The sequence below is a fragment of the Scylla paramamosain genome, chromosome 25, assembly GCF_035594125.1.
Source record: "Scylla paramamosain isolate STU-SP2022 chromosome 25, ASM3559412v1, whole genome shotgun sequence".
NCBI classification, from domain to species: domain Eukaryota; kingdom Metazoa; phylum Arthropoda; class Malacostraca; order Decapoda; family Portunidae; genus Scylla; species Scylla paramamosain.
In genome coordinates, this window is record NC_087175.1 from 19,617,757 (window position 1) to 19,638,392 (window position 20,636).

A 20,636-nucleotide genomic window follows, 5' to 3' on the forward strand; every position below is an offset into this window, starting at 1 on the left:
GAAGCAAAGAGAAGGGAAGGCAGGGTAAGCTGAGCCCCATGAACCATCCAAGGCTAGCAGCGCGGCCCACCACTGGATACTGACGCGCTGTTGAAATATTATCCAAATTTATCACTCTTTCACGGGAACCTCGCCGCGATATATGATTCTTCCCGGTGAAAAGATTATGAGTTTTTATACACAGCCAAGATAGATTTTCTGATATTCCGCCGACAGAAAATTGGAGGGAAAAACAGGAGGGTAAACTTTTTTTTTTTTTTATCTCCTGGCTTAAGATTAATTACCACGGGGCCTGTTTGATGGAAAGTGTGAGGGATGAGCAGGAATGGGAGGGAAAATGCAGGAGACGTATAGATAGGATGAAGAAAGCAAGGCGAGGAAAGAGTAACGAAAGAAGAATAGAGAGATGAAAGATGAGCAGTATTGGGAAGCGGGAAATGCAGATGTATATATAGACTTAATGCCAGAGGGAAGGGTAGCGAAAGAAGAATAGAGGGATGAGAGATGAGCAGTAATGGGAAGAGAAATACAAGAGATATATGTATGAATACGACGAAGAAAGAGTAACACAAGAAGAATAGAAGTCAGAGGAATGTATATCAGAGAGAGAGAGAGAGAGAGAGAGAGATGGTTTATGTTCTATTTGTTTACGTGCATGAATGTCTTTCCTTTGCGTTTATTTAGTGGTCACCATTAGCAAAAGTAACCAGCTGGCCTCTAATAGCAACATAACAATGCGTTTACATTACGATACTTTTTCCACAACGGACAGAAAAAATAAGTTCATGTTTGATGGAGTTAGTGTATTAAGAAAGAGGTAGGAAGAAATCGGTTCTCAAAATAGAGTGGCAGGTGAATGGAATATACTCAGTAATCAGGTTGTTAGTGGCGAGTCATTAGGGAGCTTTAAAAGAAGATTTGACTAATTTATGGACGGGGATGATTGGCGAAAATAGTTAGGCGTGTTGCATATAGGGACTGCCATGTGTAGTCTTGATGGCTTTTTGCTATTTCCTTTATTTATCTAGTTATTTATTTACTTGCATACGCACGTACTTATCTTCCTACTTACTGACTGACTGACCGACTGATTTAATTTATTCATTATATTCTTAAGTTCTGCTACAAATCTCCACGGCAGGATAGAGAGTACCTAGTACAGCTGCAGTCCTTTTCTATACAGACGCAGTAGTTCACCTCTTTGAGCAATAACGAGGAGATTCACTTTGCGTCTCCCACAATCCTTCCCTCACAAGCTTCAGTAACCTGCAACGCTGCATAAAATATTAAGCTAGTCTGCGATACTCACTGAAAACTGGCCACGGAAAACGTAAAGAGAAGAAAAGGAAGGCACAGAAAACGGAGAGTGAGGAAAAAAAAATAAGCCACAGGAGACGGAGAGTGAAGGAAAAGTAACAATAGAAAACGGAGTGTAGAAAAAAAAAGTAGCCACAGAAAAGGGAGAGTGAAAAGAAAGCAGGTAAAGAAAACGGAGAGTAAATGAAAGGTAACCACTAAAAAAAAACGTAGTGAAGAAAAGCTTGCCGTGGAAAACGTAGAATTTGAGAAAAGAGAAGCACAATATAAAAATTCCACTCCTCCGTATTACCTGTGGAAATATTGTATTTTTTCACTTTTTTTTTTAATGAAAATGTCCAAATCTTGTTATTTTTCGATAGAGGATATCAATTATACCGCGTTGAAACTTATTGGTTTTATTTCCAGTTGGCGCCCTGTCACTGTGGATATGCGAAATAGCCAGGTAGACAGACAGACAGACAGACAGGTAGTTAGATAGGTAGATAGATAGATAGACATACGTTGAATATATAAACGAACAGATATAAAGAAATGTAGAGATAGATGAAAGATAGACACAGACATATATACAGACAGGCAGACATATAGACAGGTAGTTGCAGATTAGATACATAGATAGACAGATAGTTAGACAAATAAATAAATAAACGAATAGATGTTGACAAATATAGATAGAGATAGATGAAAGATACAGACAGACATGCAGACAGGCAGGCACACTTAACAATATAAATACACCTTTATCATATCACTGACACACACACACACACACACACACACACACACACACACACACACACACACACACACACACTAGCACATGCCGTAAAGACCAAAAAACTACAACACCAAAGAACTACACCAACACATGTAAGTTTATTATAAAAACCATAAAAAAAAAAAAAACTTACAGAAACATTTTTCTAACAAGACGGAACAATGCATAGTCTTTTAAACCTTTCACTATTATGGTCGTCATTTGTAAACATTTATGATCACTGTACTTAAGTGTTTGCGTGTATGTAATGAAAAGAAAGAAAGAATGAGGTTAATTTATTCTTTGTTTAGGTATAGAAGTAAGTTTTTTAAAAGACTAGTGAAAAAAAGATAGTGTTTCAAGAGTTGTAGATGGTAATGGGGACAAACTGACCAGGAGAAAAGAAAGAGGTCAGTTTAATCTTTGCTTAAGTATAGAGTTACATTTTTTAAGAGACTGTAGCACAAAAAAAGTCTTTCAAAACCTGTACATGATAAAGGGACAGCGAATGAGATAATTAAACGTTTCATCATGTTATCTCGATTACATTTAACCGTTTCACTGCTAATTGGCACATCTCCTTAATTACTAACCACTCTGAGACATCTTTTCTTGTTATGCAGCCACTGCAAACACTGTAATGGCTAGAAATTGCAAAAGCTGTTCTTTTTTTTGTCACTTGTTTCTTGTAGATGTTTATAAAGATTCCATGATTTCCTTTCGTGCTGTTAATTGTTGCACATCACGGTGAAAGGGTTAATTAGCTTTAGTGGAAGTTATAGAGATTTTCAAGGATATTTTTCATAACTTTCGTGGTAGTTAAGCAGTAATTCTGCAGTGGAAGAGCTCAAAACAGCGCTACAATAAAATTACACCCTCACAGCACATTGCATCAACGTAACACAAGCGTCACAAACTAACGTGCTCGAAACCAAGCCCTCGTGTACACTAATGAAAGAACTTTTTGTCGCGTGCATAAGTGATGGGGCGGGGAGGGGAAGAGGATGATGGTGGCAGGAGAGGGAGAAGAGGGTGAGGAGATGGGGAGAGGATGGGAGGGAGAGGGGCTGATGGCGGGGGTGGCAATAATGGAAGCTGCAGCACGCCGGACCAGGCGCCGCGAAATACCGAGAGAAAGAAACGGTAAATAGAAAAACTTGGCCATAATTAATTCCTTAAAAAGTTTGGAAAGAGTCTGGCTTTATTAAAGTGAAAATTAATAACGAAGACCACAGCAGCAGCAGCAGGAGGAGGAGGAGGAGGAGGAGGAGGAGGAGGAGGAGGAAGATGAAGTGAAGGAGGAAGAGGAAGATCAGAAGGAGAAGGAGGAGGAGGGATGTCAGGCATAGAATGAGGAAGAGGATGATGAAAAAGAGGAAAAAAAAATAGAAAAGAGAAACGATTGGAGTACCGGAAGAGGAAAAGAAGAGACATGAGGAGAAGGAGGAGGAGGAGGAGGAGGAGGAGGAGGATGGGGAGGAGGAAAAGGAGAAATGAATAGGAGAAAAAGAAAATTACTGAAGTACTGAAAAAGGAAAATATATAAAAGGAGGAGGAAGAGGAAGAGCAGGAGGAGAGATGTCAGATACAGAATGAGGAGGAAGAGCAGGAAGAAATTAATAAAAGAAACAAGTGGAGTACTGAGAGAGGAAAAAAGGAGACAGAAGAAAAATTAATAACAGGAGGAGGAGGAGGAGGAGGAGGAGGAGGAGGAGGAGGGATGTCAGATGGAGAAGGAAGAGGAAATGAGAGAGAGAGAGAGAGAGAGAGAGAGAGAGAGAGAGAGAGAGAGAGAGAGAGAGAGAGAGAGAGAGAGAGAGAGAGAGAGAGAGAGAGAGAGAGAGAGAGAGAGAGAGAGAGAGAGAGAGAGAGAGAGAGAGAGAGAGAGAGAGAGAGAGAGCACCAGAAAAATTATAATTGAAAATAAAATACATGAATAGGAGGATGAGTAACGGCAGGAGGAGGAGGAGGAGGAGGAGGAGGAGGAGGAGGAGGAGAAGGAAAGTCATGGTTCACTGCGGTGGCTGTGACAGAACACATAAGTTGCAACGAAAATCTATGAATCTGCATAATTTCTGTGGTACTCGTGTGTGTGTGTGTGTGTGTGTGTGTGTGGGCAGGTAATCAGGTTGTTAGTGCGGAGTCATTAGGGAGCTTTACAAGAAGATTAGACAGATTTATGAGTGGGGGGGGTGAAAGGTGGAAATAGGTGGGCATATTTTATACTCGTTCAGGGACTGCCACGTGTTGGCCTGATGGCGTCTTGCAACTCCCCTTCTTTTTTCTTACGGTGTTTCGTATGATTTTCTGTCTCGACTCACTGTATACTTTGTCTGTTGTTTTTGCTGCCATTGCATAACTTTTTCACGGCTGTTTTTTTTTTTTAATCAGTCACATTTTTCGACATTTTGTTCTACAGTTTCTTAAATATTTATGCAACTTCACTAAAGCTGACCATTTCCTGTTCTATATTTTTTCTTACTTTTCTTATTTTAATATAGTTTTTCACTTATTTTTCTTAATGATTTGACTTGCTCTTCCGTATTTCATATTTTTCTTATTTGTTTTAATTTTTCTCTCAAATTCATTTAATGTAATTGCTCATATTTCATTGTAATTTTCTTGTATCATTATACTTTTAGTTATTCATCTCTAATTTTACTGTAATTTTTCCGTATACCATTGTAATTTTCTTATTTTATCGTAATTTAACCTATTTCTCTCAATTCCATTGTAATTACACGTATTTCATTATAATTTCATTGCCAGCGATGCGTCCAGTGTGTGGTGTTGACTTTCCTGACGCATACTCGTGTGGTGAGCTGCTTTCACTTAATTGGGGCTCCACAACACACCTGTGCCCACATGTATATTTTTTTTATCGATATTTTTAGCATATCGGTAGCATCAGTTTGACATGTAAACAACATTCTACCAATTATACTGAGCGTAATAACCACTGGCCAGCGGAAAAATAAATGTATTTGAATTTTGAATTTGGACGGTGTGTCTTCCTGTCTGTTTTTTCCTTTGTTTTCTGTTTTATTTTTCTTGTTTTATTTTGTTAATTTCGTATTTTTTGTTTGTTTGTCTTTTTGTCCATTTGTCTGTCTGTTTTTTGTTTGTTTATCCATCTTTTTTTGTTCTTTTCTTCTTTTTCTGTCTTTCTCTTCTTTTCTCTCTTCTCTACTTCCGTCCCTCCCCAACTCTTCCAACACACTCTCTCTCTCTCTCTCTCTCTCTCTCTCTCTCTCTCTCTCTCTCTCTCTCTCTCTCTCTCTCTCTCTCTCTCTCTCTCTCTCCTTCCCTCCCTCCCTCCCTCCCTCCCTCCCTCCCTCCCTCCCTCCCTACTAACAGTTTTGTTCACAGAATAGACTAAAAGCCTTCCCTGAGCTGCGCCGCTGGTCTTCACACGCAAATACTGCCTCTTCCTGCGCATCCTGCCCACTCTTACCCCAATCTACCCTCCTCCAACCTATCTCTTCCAGCTTTCCCTCAAAAACCTCACCTCCAACCTCTCCTTCCTACCTTTCCCTCCAGTTTTCTTCTGCAACTTCCCATTCCTGGTTCTTTTGCTTCTCCGTCCTGCCTTCCTCCAAATCTTCCTATAACTTCACCTCTAATTTCTTTCCTGTAGTTTTCCCACTGCAGCCTCCCTCTCTTAACTTACTTCTCCTGCCTCCACCACACCAGCTTCTCCAACTCTTTCCACCGCTATCTCTCTCCTACCTCCCCACTTCACCATTCCTCTCCAACCTCTCATCTCCAATCTCCCACCAGTCTACCTCTTCTCCCCATCCAGTTACCGCTCACCAAACCAGCGTTCGTCCACACACCTGGCCTAAAAGTCCCCTGCAAGCGGCTTACCTGCACGTATAAGCCTTTTCCACACACCTGGCGTGCTGACAAAATTCTACCTGTCTTCTATTTTAGTGTCTCTTTCTTGTACCCAATGTGGAGTCCATGGAAGCCAGAGAGAGAGAGAGAGAGAGAGAGAGAGAGAGAGAGAGAGAGAGAGAGAGAGAGAGAGAGAGAGAGAGAATAATTTATGGATTATTAAGCGGAAACTGCTCTACTTTTTCTTATTATAGTCATGAAGAAAAGTAATTAGAAATGTGTAAAAAGGCCCATATGAGAGAGAGAGAGAGAGAGAGAGAGAGAGAGAGAGAGAGAGAGAGAGAGAGAGAGAGAGAGAGAGAGAGAGAGAGAGAGAGAGAGAGAGAGAGAGAGAGAGTCTTTGCTTATCTCTACATTACACCACTAGCATGGTCTCTCTCTCTCTCTCTCTCTCTCTCTCTCTCTCTCTCTCTCTCTCTCTCTCTCTCTCTCTCTCTCTCTCTCTCTCTCTCTCTCTCTCTCCCTCCTTCCTTCCTCCATCACCCTTCATACACCCTCATCCCTCACCCACAGCCTCCCCCTTCATCTTACCTTCTCTTTCTCCCCCTCCCCCTCCCCCACCCCGACCCTGTCCTCCTCGTACACGTTTCCACTCCTTTACTATCCTGAGGTGAACTTGCAAACTTCTCTCAATAAATCACAACTCCCTCGCTGGACTCCACTTGGTAAGGCGCGAACCCAACTTTGCTAGGCCAGGGTTCACGCGGCAGTAAAACAGACATTATGCACAGAGGCTAACTTGGCCCGATCCTCCGGTTAAGCTGATGGACTTTCAAAAATCCGGCCAGTTCTCGAGCACAGATTCTGGTAGCGTTAGGATGAAGCGGTGGACTTGTGAGTGTGAGAGGGTGGAATGGGGGTGGAGTGTGAGTTTGATGTGTTAGTGTTGGATTTGTACTGGTGTGGTGCTTGTGTGTGTGTGTGTGTGTGTGTGTGTGTGTGTGTGTGTGTGTGTGTGGGGGGGGAGAGAGGGATTGGGTAAGGATGGGTACGCCTTGCATACACATATTCTCTCTCTCTCTCTCTCTCTCTCTCTCTCTCTCTCTCTCTCTCTCTCTCTCTCTCTCTCTCTCTCTCTCTCTCTCTCTCTCTGCATAAATCCATTAATAAACTAATAGATGTATTACCTCGTGCTCTTGGATAATCTTTTATTCTAAGTTACTCTCGTTTTGGAGGTTGCTCTTGTAATTCTTTCGGTTTCATCTTACTTTCTTGTGGTCTGATGCTGTCGTGTATTGCAACCTTCTGACTTCCTGTACAGACAATATTCACCAGTACATCCTTGAAAACTATTAATCTGCACCTCCACGAAACATGAGGTGGAAAATTATGGTCGGATACTCGTATGATCTTCGAGGCAAAAAAGAGCTTTACACCATGGTATTTTGTTCTTTATGTTAACTGGTACTTCTACTTGTATGGTGGTTCTTTATCTACATTCACTGCCCTGTAAAAAAAAAAAAAAAAGTGTGTTCGGACGAAAAAGAAAAAAACTGCGGCCATTGTATGTGGTATATTTTTTAGATAATAGTGTTTATTAAGCCTTTTACTTGTATGGCTTTTCTTTATTCGCAGCACTAAAAAAAATTGTTCACTTGGATGGAACATAAATAAAATGTGAATAGGAAGTTAATTTTGTCTTTTCAATGTACGAAGCTTTTTTTTTTTCCTTTTTCTTAGAGACTGGTGCAAAAATAAATCTGCGACAAGCTACAGGTGGTTACTGGGAAAAAATGTGAAGCAGTGAAGGAATTAACAGAACATGTGGTTGTGGAGAGAGTATTATATGTGTGTCACTAATCTCATTGTCTTCCTTCCTTCCTTTCTTCACTTTCCCTGCAACTCTATCCTTATGTTTTATTGTTCTTCCTCCTCTCCCTTCTTTTTCCTCTTCCTTCCCCTTGTCCTGCTGATTCTTTACTTTCCTCTTTTCTCTTTCATGTCTTAAACTGAGTATTTTGCCCATACCTTCCCTTCTCTTTTCTCTCTCCCCTTCATCATCTTTTTCCATTGTAATCCTCCTCTTCTTTTAATAACAAGGCAGGAGATTCTGCAGTCAGAAGATAGAAAACGCAATCCTCTTTTATTGCATGTCAAGATAGAATAAAAATCTCCCAAAAGCTGCTCCCACAATTGAGAAGATATATTTTTCGAAGTAATACATTTACTGTCCGAGTTCATTTTTATTATTATTATTATTATTATTATTATTATTATTATTATTATTATCATTATTATTATTATTATTATTCATTTCCATTAAGTCTTCTCTTCCTCGTTCTGTTTTGGTGTGATTACTGCGTGACGTCTTCCGCGCGTCTTGTTGTCCGAGTCAGTCACAGCATACACCCCGGGCCAGTCAGTCACGCTTTCTCTATCATGGGTTCTTTTAACATACTGGAACCGCTCCACGCAGTGTTTACTGTTCCCTTAGCTCTTGGACAGTCATACAGTGACTTGCTGTGACTGACTCGGACAAAAAGGCGCGGGAGACGCCACACAGTTATCCCGCCAAAACAAAACGAGGACGAGAAGCGCCTTATATGAAAATGATAAATAATAATAGTGATAATGATGATAATAATAATAATAAAAAGAAAATTAACTTATAATATATATCACATTGCTCTTATTTCTTTTTTTTTTTTTTTTTTCGGAGACAACTCAGTGACGGGCTGTTGTATTAGACCCGTGTTATGGAGAGTTTTAGATTTCCCACTAATTTTTTGTCACCATCCTGTAAATTGCTTATTACAATGAGTTCCGGAGGTCGTGTTCGCTTGTTTTATTTATTTATCGACTATCTTGAACAACTCTTTAGCAGAATGCTGGATAAGACTCACATTGTGTTGTACATTGCTTTAGACCTACCACTAAATTTTGTCACTGCCCTGTATTAACAAAAGTGAATGATTTAGGCACTTCCCTTGTAATTATTTATATTTTTCCGTTTTTTTTTTCCTTTTACTTCCTGTTCCCCTTATGTATCATTGCTAGGACGGCGCCTCTTAACGAAGGACTTTGGCTATGGCATTTAGGAGCCGTTACCCTGAGCGGATGCCCTTCCTAACCTCGAACAGTGGCCAGGATTCGAAATTGCAACTTGGGCCCAAAGCACGCGATATCATTGTGTCATTGCGGGACACTAAAGCACTTCCATTTTATACGTAACGTTGAATTCCGCGTTCCAGACTTAGAATGATATAGGAATTATCGGGAGATGAAAGAGAAAAATAAGCACAATCGTATCGTGACGCTGCCCAGACGTGAATCGTATGTTCAGTCCCTTAGTTACTTTCCACCTGGCTGTTGTGTAGTAAATGAAAAGTGAATGCAAGTAACAGTACATAAATTACTGAGTTGTGAGAGGAAAGGTAGCATATTTATGCAATAATTTATGCAGGTTACAATTTATGCAAGAATGTCTCGTTTTAAGAAGTGGGAGGAAGCCGACACATGGAAAATATAGAAGTGATGGGAACAATACAGAAAAGAGAAAATCCTCACACTTTACTTGAAAATTTATGCAGGAATGTCTCGTTTTAAGAAGTGAAAGGAAGCAGAGACAATGTGCGTGTATATGATGCAGGACAGTACGGAACATTACTGGGAGTCGAGAGAGAAAAGAGAAAATATTCATGTACTGTTTCATACACATGGCAAGTTACGCAGGAATGTTTCGTTCTAAGAAGTGAAAGGAAACAGAGACTTGATAGGTGTACAAATGATGCAGAGAATAATGCTCACCACACAATGTTGTATTCATCATCTTTCTCCTGGCGGTTTAATTACTTATTACGTCTCGGCACTGTGATTATGTTGCCTTGATGTGTGTAGTGCTATTATTCTCTCACAAAAAAAAAGTATTTGGCTATTTTTCGTACTGTTATAAGAGGATTATTTTATGTTTTATGTATTAGAGTGAGTAGGTAAAAGGGGTTAGAGAAAGCTGTTCGTAATGCTGTTACCAAGAAAGAACGAATAGGGAGAAGAACCGAAAGAATGACCAGTTTATTTTCTTCTTTATTGTCTTTAGTTTGTTAATGATTGCACACTTAACACATAATAAATAAATTACCAAGACAAAAATGAACACAATGTACAGTTTCTCATTATATTCCATTCGATTTACCTTCACTTCATCTCTAATATCTCAAATACTTCACTAGAGAGCGGTGTCAATCTTTCACCACAATATGTATTCTCATCACTTTCCGCTGTTAATTTGAACTTTAATGGTCAAACACCTCCCCGGAGAAAACAGCCTATTCGTTTAGTCACCCGGAACATACTCTGAACTACAATGGATCTGCCCTAATTCACCAGGTATTCACTTAATTTATCTTTTATTTCATGTCCTCACTAGTAGTAATTTCTCATGTATAACAGATAGGTGAATCATCAGGTGACAGGTGAATCATTAACGCGTTCCACTTATGTTCTCTTTGTATTTGATTGAGTTGTCCATTACGAGATGTTTGAAACACTTTGCTAGAGAACAGCATCAGTCATTCGGCGCTGAATATATTTTTATCACTTTTCACTCTGTAATTTTAGCTCTAATACTCCTCTAATACTTCCATGGCGAAAACAGTCAGGAACTAGATTATACCTTTCCTTATTGACCTGATTTTTTCTTAATTTATTTTCCATTTCTTATTCATAATAATATTACACAAAAAACACGTAATTAAACTAACAAGCGAATCATTAACTCCATATATATTTTTTTCATTACATTCGGTGCCGTTTTTTCTCGTTTCAACTTTTAAGACCTCTTGGGAAAAGTCAGTTATTTACTTTATTTATTAATTTATTTATTCATTATAGTGTTAAGTTTTTATTTACTCATTCGTGTTATTTATGAAGAATATACTCCTGATGTATCTTGCCGTACCTAACCTTATCTAGTTTCTCTCCTAACAGTCATCCAGAGAGCAGTACAAGAGTGTGAAGTCCTGGCTGTGTCTGTCCCCTAGGCGAACTCCCTCGTGCCTGCAGTGGTGAGTTGATAACGTGCTGCTGCTTTTATGTTCTTGTCCATCACCCAGAGAGAGAGAGGAGAGAGAGAGAGAGAGAGGAGAGAGAAGAGAGAGAGAGAGAGAGAGAGAGAGAATTGTGAAGGTCTGTTGTCTCCCTACTCTCGGCGGACTTCTTCGTGCCTGAGGTAGCGAGTTGATTTGCTGTGTTTCCGTTCTTGTTTGTGTTTCCAGGACTGCTGTGATCATTGCCTCTGGAGTAATGACGATTTCAGCTACTGTTATTAATGAAACACGAAATGCTGTTGCGTAATTGTTCCTATTGCATTTCTCTCCCTTTTTGTTTCCGTGTTATTTACATAGCTGGTTAATGCAAAGCAGATTACGATTTTACTGATAGCAATTCCAACTATTGATAAATCACTAAATGTTACTAATAGACTGATCCTGTTACATTTCTCTCCCTTATTGTTTTGTATTATTTAACATCACAGGTAATGTAAGCAGCAGATGTGCGATATTACTGATGAACTAAAAACAAGCATATTTCTTGCCGTACTCTGCAAAATAAGTGCCTTGTCTTGTATAATCAACAATTTCATTACTACAGTCATTAATTGCTAGCATCCAGAACCCTGCAAAAAAGAAAGAAGAAAAACAAAAAAAGTAGAGAAATTTGATTGTATCACGTCTTGGCTACAGAACAAAATACTGCAATACGAATAATGAATCAAGAAATAGGTACATGTGATAATCGGTAAACTATCCAACACTAAAAGAGTTAATAAATTTATATAATACTAACCGGCCACCATCTCTATTAACAATTCCCACTGGAAACGCTTCATATGATTTCGTGTCTGACTTTTACTGTTTTGCTTGATTCTCTCGTGACCTGTGACCTGATTGTGACCCTTGTGAATCACAATGCTCCGGCGGCCTCGTTTCACTTGACATAATTGATATTCCTGCGACCTGGTTTTGTTATGTGTATCGTTTTAATGGCGGGTATTGACAGACGCACAAAGCACCGTGACGCAACAAGGCAAGGTGTGTGTGTGTGAGCAAGATGTGTTGTGGTGTGGGGACTGGTAAGTGCGGAAGTCATGGATTCTTAGCTTTTCCTCCACTTATTCCTGACGCCTGATGGATTTTATCATTTTTTATCTAATTACTCCCATGTGAAAACTTTCACTTTTCTCTCTGCTGCCATACGAAAAAAAAAGCTTACTTCTTATTCCAGTATGTAAAGAACACCTTCCTCTTTTCTCTCATCCGAAAAGTTTCACCTTTTCTCGTTACTCTTATGGGAAAAATACCACCCTCCTCTTTTACTCCAACACGAAAATTTCCACAGTTTGCCTCTTTGCCTCTATACAAGAGATACACAACCAGTATAAAGGAACAGAAAAATAAGATAAGAACCAGTATTTGATATTTAGATCCTCGTTCTGATGGATTTTGTCTTTTCCGCTTTCTCTCCAAACAGGAAAAACAATAAAAAAAAGAAAAATTCACAATTGATATAATATAAAGACAAAAAATGTAACATAAGGAAGCACATTTATTGTTTATGTTCTCGTTCTAATGGATTTCGCCTTTTACCGCTTTTACTCCCGTACGAAAAGTCAAAGCCATTACAAAGACACAGAAATAGAAGGAAGAGATAAAAGAAAATGAGAAAACATGTTTGTTATTTAGATTCAGCGCAAAAAAACAAAAAAATACTGTGATGGAAAGAAATTATACACTCCATTTATATTACAAAAAAAATAAATAAATAAAATAAAAAAAATAAATAAATAAAATGCTCTTCTCTCACGTGAGCAGCGCTGTCTGCCCTCTCGCGAAACATACTTTATTTTGTTTGTAAGAGGAAATCGGGCCAAGGGCAACAAAAGACATCAACAACAAAGTAATGAAGTTAACAGAAGTACAGGAACTAATACATGAGAAAATAAAATGAGATACGATGTAAATTAATTAATTAATAGATGGAAATAAATAAGTAAATAAAGGCCCAATGAAGATACCAGAACTGTTGCAAAGGCAGCAAAAAGTGCTGTTTTCTTTGAGGAGAGAGAGAGAGAGAGAGAGAGAGAGAGAGAGAGAGAGAGGGGATGGGCATTGGCTATATAAGTACGTTTAACATTACTGATGATTTACTTTCCTTTATTCATGGATAAGTTTTTTTTATTTTTTTTATGCAAGGTGGGCACTGATCAAGGGCAACAAAAATTTAGAAAAAAAAAGGCCCACTGAGGCGCCAGTCCCCAAACAGAGGTACAGAAAAAAGAAAAAATAGGAAACACAGGATAAGTGTCTTCAAGCCTCCCTCTTGCAAAGAGTTAAAATCTCAGGAAGAATGAATTACAAAAAAAAAAAAAAAAACAGGCAGGAAATTCCACAGTTTACCAGAAAAAATAAAAAGAGATGAATGATTGTGAATACTGGTTAACGCTTGCATTAGAGAGATGAACAGAAGAGGGGTGAGATGAAGTAGAAAGTTTTGTTTAAATGATAAGAAAAGGAAGAATGGAAAGAAAAAAAAAACGAAATACAATGAAAAATATAGAAAAAAAAATTAATATGAAACTTTACCTCCTTCGCACACAAGTCATAACCACAACGCACCACTATCACATGCCGAGCTAACCATGAGAAGCATTGAGTCACTGAGGAGGAACCCCGCGCCTCGCCCTTCACTTCCCTCCAGCTGTACCACCTTTCCGCCGCCTCTCCGTCACACAATCAATCAATCAACTCGCCCCGCCGCTCTCTGTGTCACAAGGGTTAGCGGGGCTTCCTGTGTTGCTGTGTTTGCTGTGTTGTGCTATAGTTTATTGACGAAAGGTCAGAGGAATTGCCGTAAGGGAAAGGTGTGTGAGAATGTGGTTGAAAGAGAAAATTACGTGGAAGGATTGTAGAATGGAGATATAAAGCTAATGAATAGATTTTGGAGAAGTTATTGTAATGGAAAGTAGGATGAAGGCTGGAAAAAAATGGAAGTATTGTAGACTGGAAAAAAAAGAACTTGTGGATGTAAAAGAAAAGGTGGAGGTTGAAATTAGAGTAGACGGTATAGGAATGAGGATATAAGGGAAAAAATAGAAGTATAGCAGAAAAGAAAGGGAAAAAAAACTGGTGCTTCTGAAGGTGACGCAGGAAAATCAAAGTGTGTTTGATGTTTTCCTTTTCCTTCTTTTCTCTTTTTTATTTTTTTTTCATTTATGTTTCATTGTGAATAAAAAATAATGACATTTTTTCTTTTACTCGTAACTTTTTCGATTCTGATGTTTTTATTTTCCTTTTTCCTTTTCCTTTTGCATTTACGTTCTTAGTGAAATAGGAAAGTACTGATGCTTGTTGATGTTTCTCTTTTCCCTCTTCCCTTTTTTTATTTTTTTTTTTCCGCTCGCAGAAAAAGAGAAAAAAAAGGCAATTCTGTTTCTTCTTTCCTCTTCCTCTTTTTTTTTTCACTTACATTCGCAGTGAAAGGTAAAAAGGCAATAAATCTATTCAACATTACTGCGATTACACGTGGAAAAATTACGCTCATCACGGATTAATACATCTCTCCGCCAGTAGAAAGAGATGAATGGATATATATTTTTCTCACAGTCAAGGAAATGAATGTATAAATAAATGGGGATTCAGTGAATTTTTTAATGATTTGGCAGACGAAAGAGGAAATACCTTGTTTTGAAAGTACGTAGTGTTGCAGCAAATTAACGCACCGTATTGATAAAAATTGCTGGAATGCTTTTGGTCTTCGAAGCGAAAATGTAAAATTCTTAGATTATTTCGTATTTAAAAGTAGTTTGTTCTGGAGTGAATCTTTAATGTTTTAGTAAATTAATGATGATGATGATGATAATAATAATAATAATGATAATAATAATAATAGAAGAAGATGGTGAACGAGAAAGAGAACAATAACAAAAGCAAGGAGGACTGGAAGAGGAGGAAGAAGAGGATGATAATAAGAAGAGCGAGAACAAGGACATGAAGAAGTCGAGGCGGAGGAGGAGGAGGAGGAGGAGGAGGAGGAGGAGGAGGAGGAGAAGTGCGTAATGTTTTAGTGTTGCAACAAATTAATGCAACGTAATGAGAAAAAAAAATCTAATACTGTAGCGAAAATATTTTACGACTTGTAAGGAAAATGTAGAGATCTTAGATTATTTGATATTAAAAGTAGTTTGTTGCGGAGTGAATCTTTAGTGCTGTAATAAATTGACGGCGTGTAACGGAGGAGGAAGAGAATAGTAGTAGTAATAATAATAATGATAAGGATAAGAATAAAGATAAGATAAAAGAGGAAGAAGGACAAGAACAAAACGAACAAGAATAAGAACAAGAAGAACAAGAATAAGAGGAGGAGGAGGAGGAGGAGGAGGAGGAGGAGGATAACGTTTGCTGAAAATATTTACTGAAGGTTTAAACTGATTACAAAATGGTTGACTTACGATCTTCATTGCATGTTTTACTGGCAATGAAAAAAAATAAAATAAGTAGATAAAAAATAAATAAAATAAATAAATAAATTAAAAAAATAATAATGATAAAAGAAAGGAACAAACAAACAAAAGTAGAAAAGGAGGGAAGAAAGAAGAAAAATAAGAAAAGAGAACAAGAACACGAACAAGAGCGAGAGAAAGAGGACAAAAGAAAGGAAGGAGGAAATTATAAAGTGCTGGAAAGACTATTTATATGCACAAGGTCAGTACATACAGAATTACATCAGTACCTTTTGTTTCTCCACCTGTTATCATTTATGTTCTCCTCAAACATGCCAAGGCCACTCCATTCTGTCTTTATCCACCACTGATTAAATTATTATTACATCATCACTAACAATCCCACAACTCTAACGTTTAGTATTTGTCCTCTGATCTAACTTCTAATATTTTTCAATCCTTTTTAAATCTGTCACAGAGATTAATTAATTCTTACACGTATGAAATTATATTGTAAAGCAAGACAAAATTGATAGTTGTATGTTTTTTTGGTATGTAATTTTCTGGGGTCAGTAAACCATGTCTTCTTCTTGTTAACTATTATTATTGTTATTATTATTATTATTATTATTAAGCATTCATTTCTTTCAATACCCATCAAGAGAGAGAAAAAAAAAGGAAGTAAAGAAAAACACTCGTGTCTTGCATTATCAATAGTATCCTATAAGAAAAACTGTTGCTGTGAAGTTACCCACGTCGACGAAATGAGGCACAAAGATTCCTAAGTACGTCATTATTTTTCGTATGATTTTATCCCCGGCAAGTTTTTTTTTTTTTTTTTTTTTTTTCGAGAGCGAGCAGCGAGCACCTTTGATGTTTGTTTGTTCGTGAGCAAGTTGTCTAGAGGCGGGTGACGTGAGGCAGGCAGGGAGAAAGAGAGGGGAGTGGGTGGTGGTGGTGGTGGTGGTAGTCTTGTTGGTAGAGGTGGTGGAGGATGAGAGAATGAGAAGAAGAAAATGGAAGGGAAGAAACAAGAATAAGGATCAGAAGGAATAAGAATGGAAATAAGGAGAATGAGAAGAAAGAAAGAAGAAAAGGAAGAGGAAGAGAAAGGAGGAGTAAGCTAGAAAAGGGAGTAGAAGAAGAAGAACAAGAAAAAAGGAGAAAAGAGGAGGATGTAAAAAAAGAAAAAAACAAGAATAATAGTGAAAGAGAAAAAAGTAAACAAGAGTAAGGAGGAAGAAAACAAGGCAAAAATAATGAGAAGGAAAAGAAAAGACAGCGACCATGATAAGAATAATAATAGTAATGATGATGATAATAATAATAATAATAATAATAATAATAATAATAATAATAATAATAATAATAATAGGGACAACAACAACAACAACAACAACAACAACAACAACAACAAAACAACGGCAACAACAATAGAAGAATAATAAAAGACGAATAATAAGAAGAGAAAGAAGAAAAAGAAGAAAAGGAGATAAACAACAATAGCAACAACAGAAACGTAGCAGAAAAAGGAAGAGGAGAAGGAAGAATAATTGGAAGAGGAAGAAGAGAAGATGGAGGAGGAAGAGGAGGAGGAGGAGTTGATGTTGGAAAGAGGCAAATGGAGACACGGGAATAAAAACGGGGGGGCAGAAAGACGTAAAGAGAAGAGGGGGAGGAGAAGAGAGAAGAAAAAGAAGCGGAAGCAGGAGGAGGAAAGAATGAGAAGGGGAGAGACAAGAAAGGAGGAGAAAGGAACTAGGATAGAATAAAGAGGAAGGGAAGGGGAAACAAGAAACAGGGAGAGGAGGAGAAAAGAAGATGAAAGATGAAAAAGAGCAAGGGAAAATTCGACGGGGGAAACTATACAAGGAAGATTTTTTTATTTATAGAATGACGAGAGAGAAGGGAAAAAAAAAATGAGAGTGGATAAAGAGAAGCAAAATAACTGCCGGGAAGAGGAGGAGGAAGAGGAAGAGGAGGAGGGAGGAGGGAGGAGGAGGAGGAGGAGGAGGAGGAGGAGGAGGAGGAGGAGGAGGTGGTGGTGGTGGTTGTAACAGTAGCAGTGGAAGAGGAGCAGAAGAGAAGAGTAGAAGATGAAAGGGAGATAGAAGAGGGAAAGGAGGAGGAAGAAGAGGTGAAAGAAAGAGAAATAGGAGGAGAATGAAGGAAAAAAAAATGAAAAAAAACTAGAATAAGAGTAAGATGAAGAAGAAATAAAGAAAACTACCTGTAGTGTAGAAGGAGGAAGAGTAGGTGGAAGAGGAAGAGGAAACTAAAGAAGAATAAGAAGAAGAAAAAAGGAGGAGGAGGAGGAGGAGGAGGAAAATACAGGCAACAAAGAAAAACAACATAAAACAGAAAAGAGAAGAGGAAGGAAACTGATGTCAAGGCAAAAAAAAAAAAAAAAACTAAAAAAACTAGAAAACAAGACTACGAGATAAAAAAAAAAGAATTAGAAAAAAAAAAAACACTAAGAATAAAAGTGGAGAAAGCGAGAGAAAGAAAACAAAGGTGGAAAAACGCCACCACCAAAACAGAAAGGAAAAGGAAAGACGAAAGAAAAGATGAAAAGAAACAGAATATAAGTAAAAACAAATTAAGAAATAAGATTAAAGAAAATATAAATTGTTAGGAACATTTCAATCAATAATCATGAGAGAGAGAGAGAGAGAGAGAGAGAGAGAGAGAGAGAGAGAGAGAGAGAGAGAGAGAGAGAGAGAGAGAGAGAGAGAGAGAGAGAGAGAGAGAGAGAGAGAGAGAGAGAGATTAACAGACACGGAAAATAAAAAAAAGAGGACAAAGGGAAAATATAAAAGAGGACAAAAAAAGGAAAACAAAAATAAAATAAGAGGAGAGGAAGAATAAGAAGAATCACAATAAACCCAAGAAGAGAAGAGGAAGAAGAGAAAAACAGAAGTCTTAGCAGTGACCCAAAAAAACAAGAGAAGGGGGGAAAACATGGAAAAAATAAAAGGAGGAGGAGGAGGAAAAATAAAAGGAGGAGGAGGAAGAAGAAGAAGAAGAAGAAGAAAGAATATGTGAATAAAATAAAGGAAGAAGCAATAAAGGATGAGAAATAAAACAACCATAAACATTACAAGAATAAGATGAAGAGATGAAAGGAACTAAAAGGGAAGGATAATGAATAGGACGAAAATATGGTTTAGAAATCGAACGAAACTTGATGAAAAGGAAAATAAACGAAAGAATAAACGGTCGAAAAAGATGAACGAAAAATACAAATAAAAGAAAAAAAAACTTGAGTTGATAAAAGTGATGTGAATATAAACAAAATGAAAAGATAAAAAAAAATGCATGGAATATATGAATATAGTTAAAAAAAAAATAGCCCCAAAAATATTGCAATAAAAAATGGAGATAGAAAAACAAGACCAAAAGAAAAATGAAAGGGGAAGAGAGAACAAAAGTGTAGAAAATTTTGAATGGGAGACAGAAATGAAGCCTAAATGGAGGACACACACACACACACACACACACACACACACACACACACACACACACACACACACACACACACACACGATCGATTTGAATAACGTTCCTTAATCCAGAATCTTTCCCTTCTTCCTTCCCTCCCTCCCTCCCTAGAAACTTCATCCTTCCCTCCTTCCTTCCTTCCTTCCTTCCTTCCTTACTTCCTTCCTTTCCTTTCTTCTTTTCTTTCCTCTCATTAACACTCTCCCTCCCTCCCTCCTCACTTGCTTCCTTCCCTCCCTTCTTCCCTTCTTACTTCCCTCCCTCCCTTTCCTCTCTCCATCCTTCCCCTCTTTTTTCCTTTCTTCTGTCTCTCCCTCCCACCCCTCCTTCTCCTCTTTCTTCCCTTCCTCTGTCTCTCCCCTCCCACCCTCCTTCCCCTCTTTCATCTTTCTATCCCTCTCTCCCTCCCTCCTTCCCTTCTTCCCTCGCCAGGAACACATCCCTCAGCACCACAATCAGTCCGCCATAGCATATTATAGCAGTGTGTGTGTGTGTGTGTGTGTGTGTGTGTGTGTGTGTGTGTGGGTCGAACCATCCAGTGTGTCAATCCTAACGAACACAATATATTTCCGGCATCTCACAACACCCAGTCATCGTTTTCTCTTCATCTCGTCCAGTTTTCTTCTTGTTTTCCAGCGGGGGCACTTCGTTATTTTTTTGTTTCCCCCCGCAGCGTCCTTGACATGGTCGTTTCTTCCGCCCTTCCTATTGCTCTTTTGTCTTATTTTTTATCTCTCTGTTTTTCTCTTCGTTTTTCTGTCCTTGCTTTTCGCCTTGTCTTCTCTTTTGGCCTGTCTATTCCTTTCTTGTCCTCCTCCTCCTCCTTCTTGTCCTCGCCCTTCTTTCTCTGTTTTTGCGTGGACATCCTTGCTTTCCTTCCTCCTCCTCCTCCTCCTCCTCCTCCTCTCCTCTTATTCTATTTTTGTTCTGTGTCCTTAGAGATACGCTTATTTGCCTATTTGCTTGTCTCTATATCTTTGTCTGTGTATGTATGTTTTTTGTTTGTATATTTATTTATTTGTGCGTGTGTGTGTGTGTGTGTGTGTGTTCATGCGTGCGTGCGTGCGTGCGTGCATAAAATACATACGCTAACCACTGACCCACGTAATGCCAGGCAGCAAAACATGAGCTCCAGCATAAAATTACCACGCCAAAGCACAACTTATTGGTAATTTCTCGCCCCGTGCAGTGTGTCACCTTTACCTGAAGCCTGGATGCCTCGCAATAACCCACCGAGGCTTCAGCATAATGTATTCCTGACGCCATCTCAAGCAGCGTGCCTCGCCTGGCTTCCGCCCTCAGGCACGGCGGCGAGGGGCAGGAAAGGAGGGAAGCGATACTGTGCTGCGTAGAAAAGTGATTATTTGTTATTATTTATTTATTTATTTATTTATTTTTTATGTTATAAGGCTTCTGGTAAATGACAACAAAAGTACGGTATAGGAAAAAGGATCCGGTGAAATTTCCAGTCCTACAAGAGAGTTGTCGAAAAAGAATATCTATTTTATTTTTTTTTTATTATGAAAGGAGTTTTGAGCAAGGGAAACGAAAAATACGGCGATACAAAAAAAAAAAATAAATAAATAAAATAAAAAATAAATAATAAATAAAAAAATTCCCAGTCCCAAAAGCGAATTATCCGAAAAGATCCAAAATAACGACGAGAAATGTCTTGAAATCTCTCTTTATAATACTCGTACGTAGATTATAAAAGAAAATAACGTT

General features: G+C 38.3%; 1 protein-coding gene across 4 annotated transcripts in view; it reads left to right on the forward strand.

Annotated features, from left to right (window-relative positions):
- LOC135113333 (uncharacterized) overlaps positions 1-20,636 on the forward strand; it is a 144,464-nt gene that overhangs the window by 75,992 nt on the left and 47,836 nt on the right. For all 4 annotated transcript variants that reach the window (XR_010274792.1, XR_010274789.1, XR_010274790.1 and 1 more), the window contains one exon: positions 10,901-10,977. Coding sequence is in view for 1 of the 4 variants with exons in the window: in XM_064028571.1 (XP_063884641.1) it covers positions 10,901-10,977 (77 nt within the window). In the remaining 3 variants the exon portion in view is untranslated. The remainder of the gene's footprint in view (positions 1-10,900; positions 10,978-20,636) is intronic.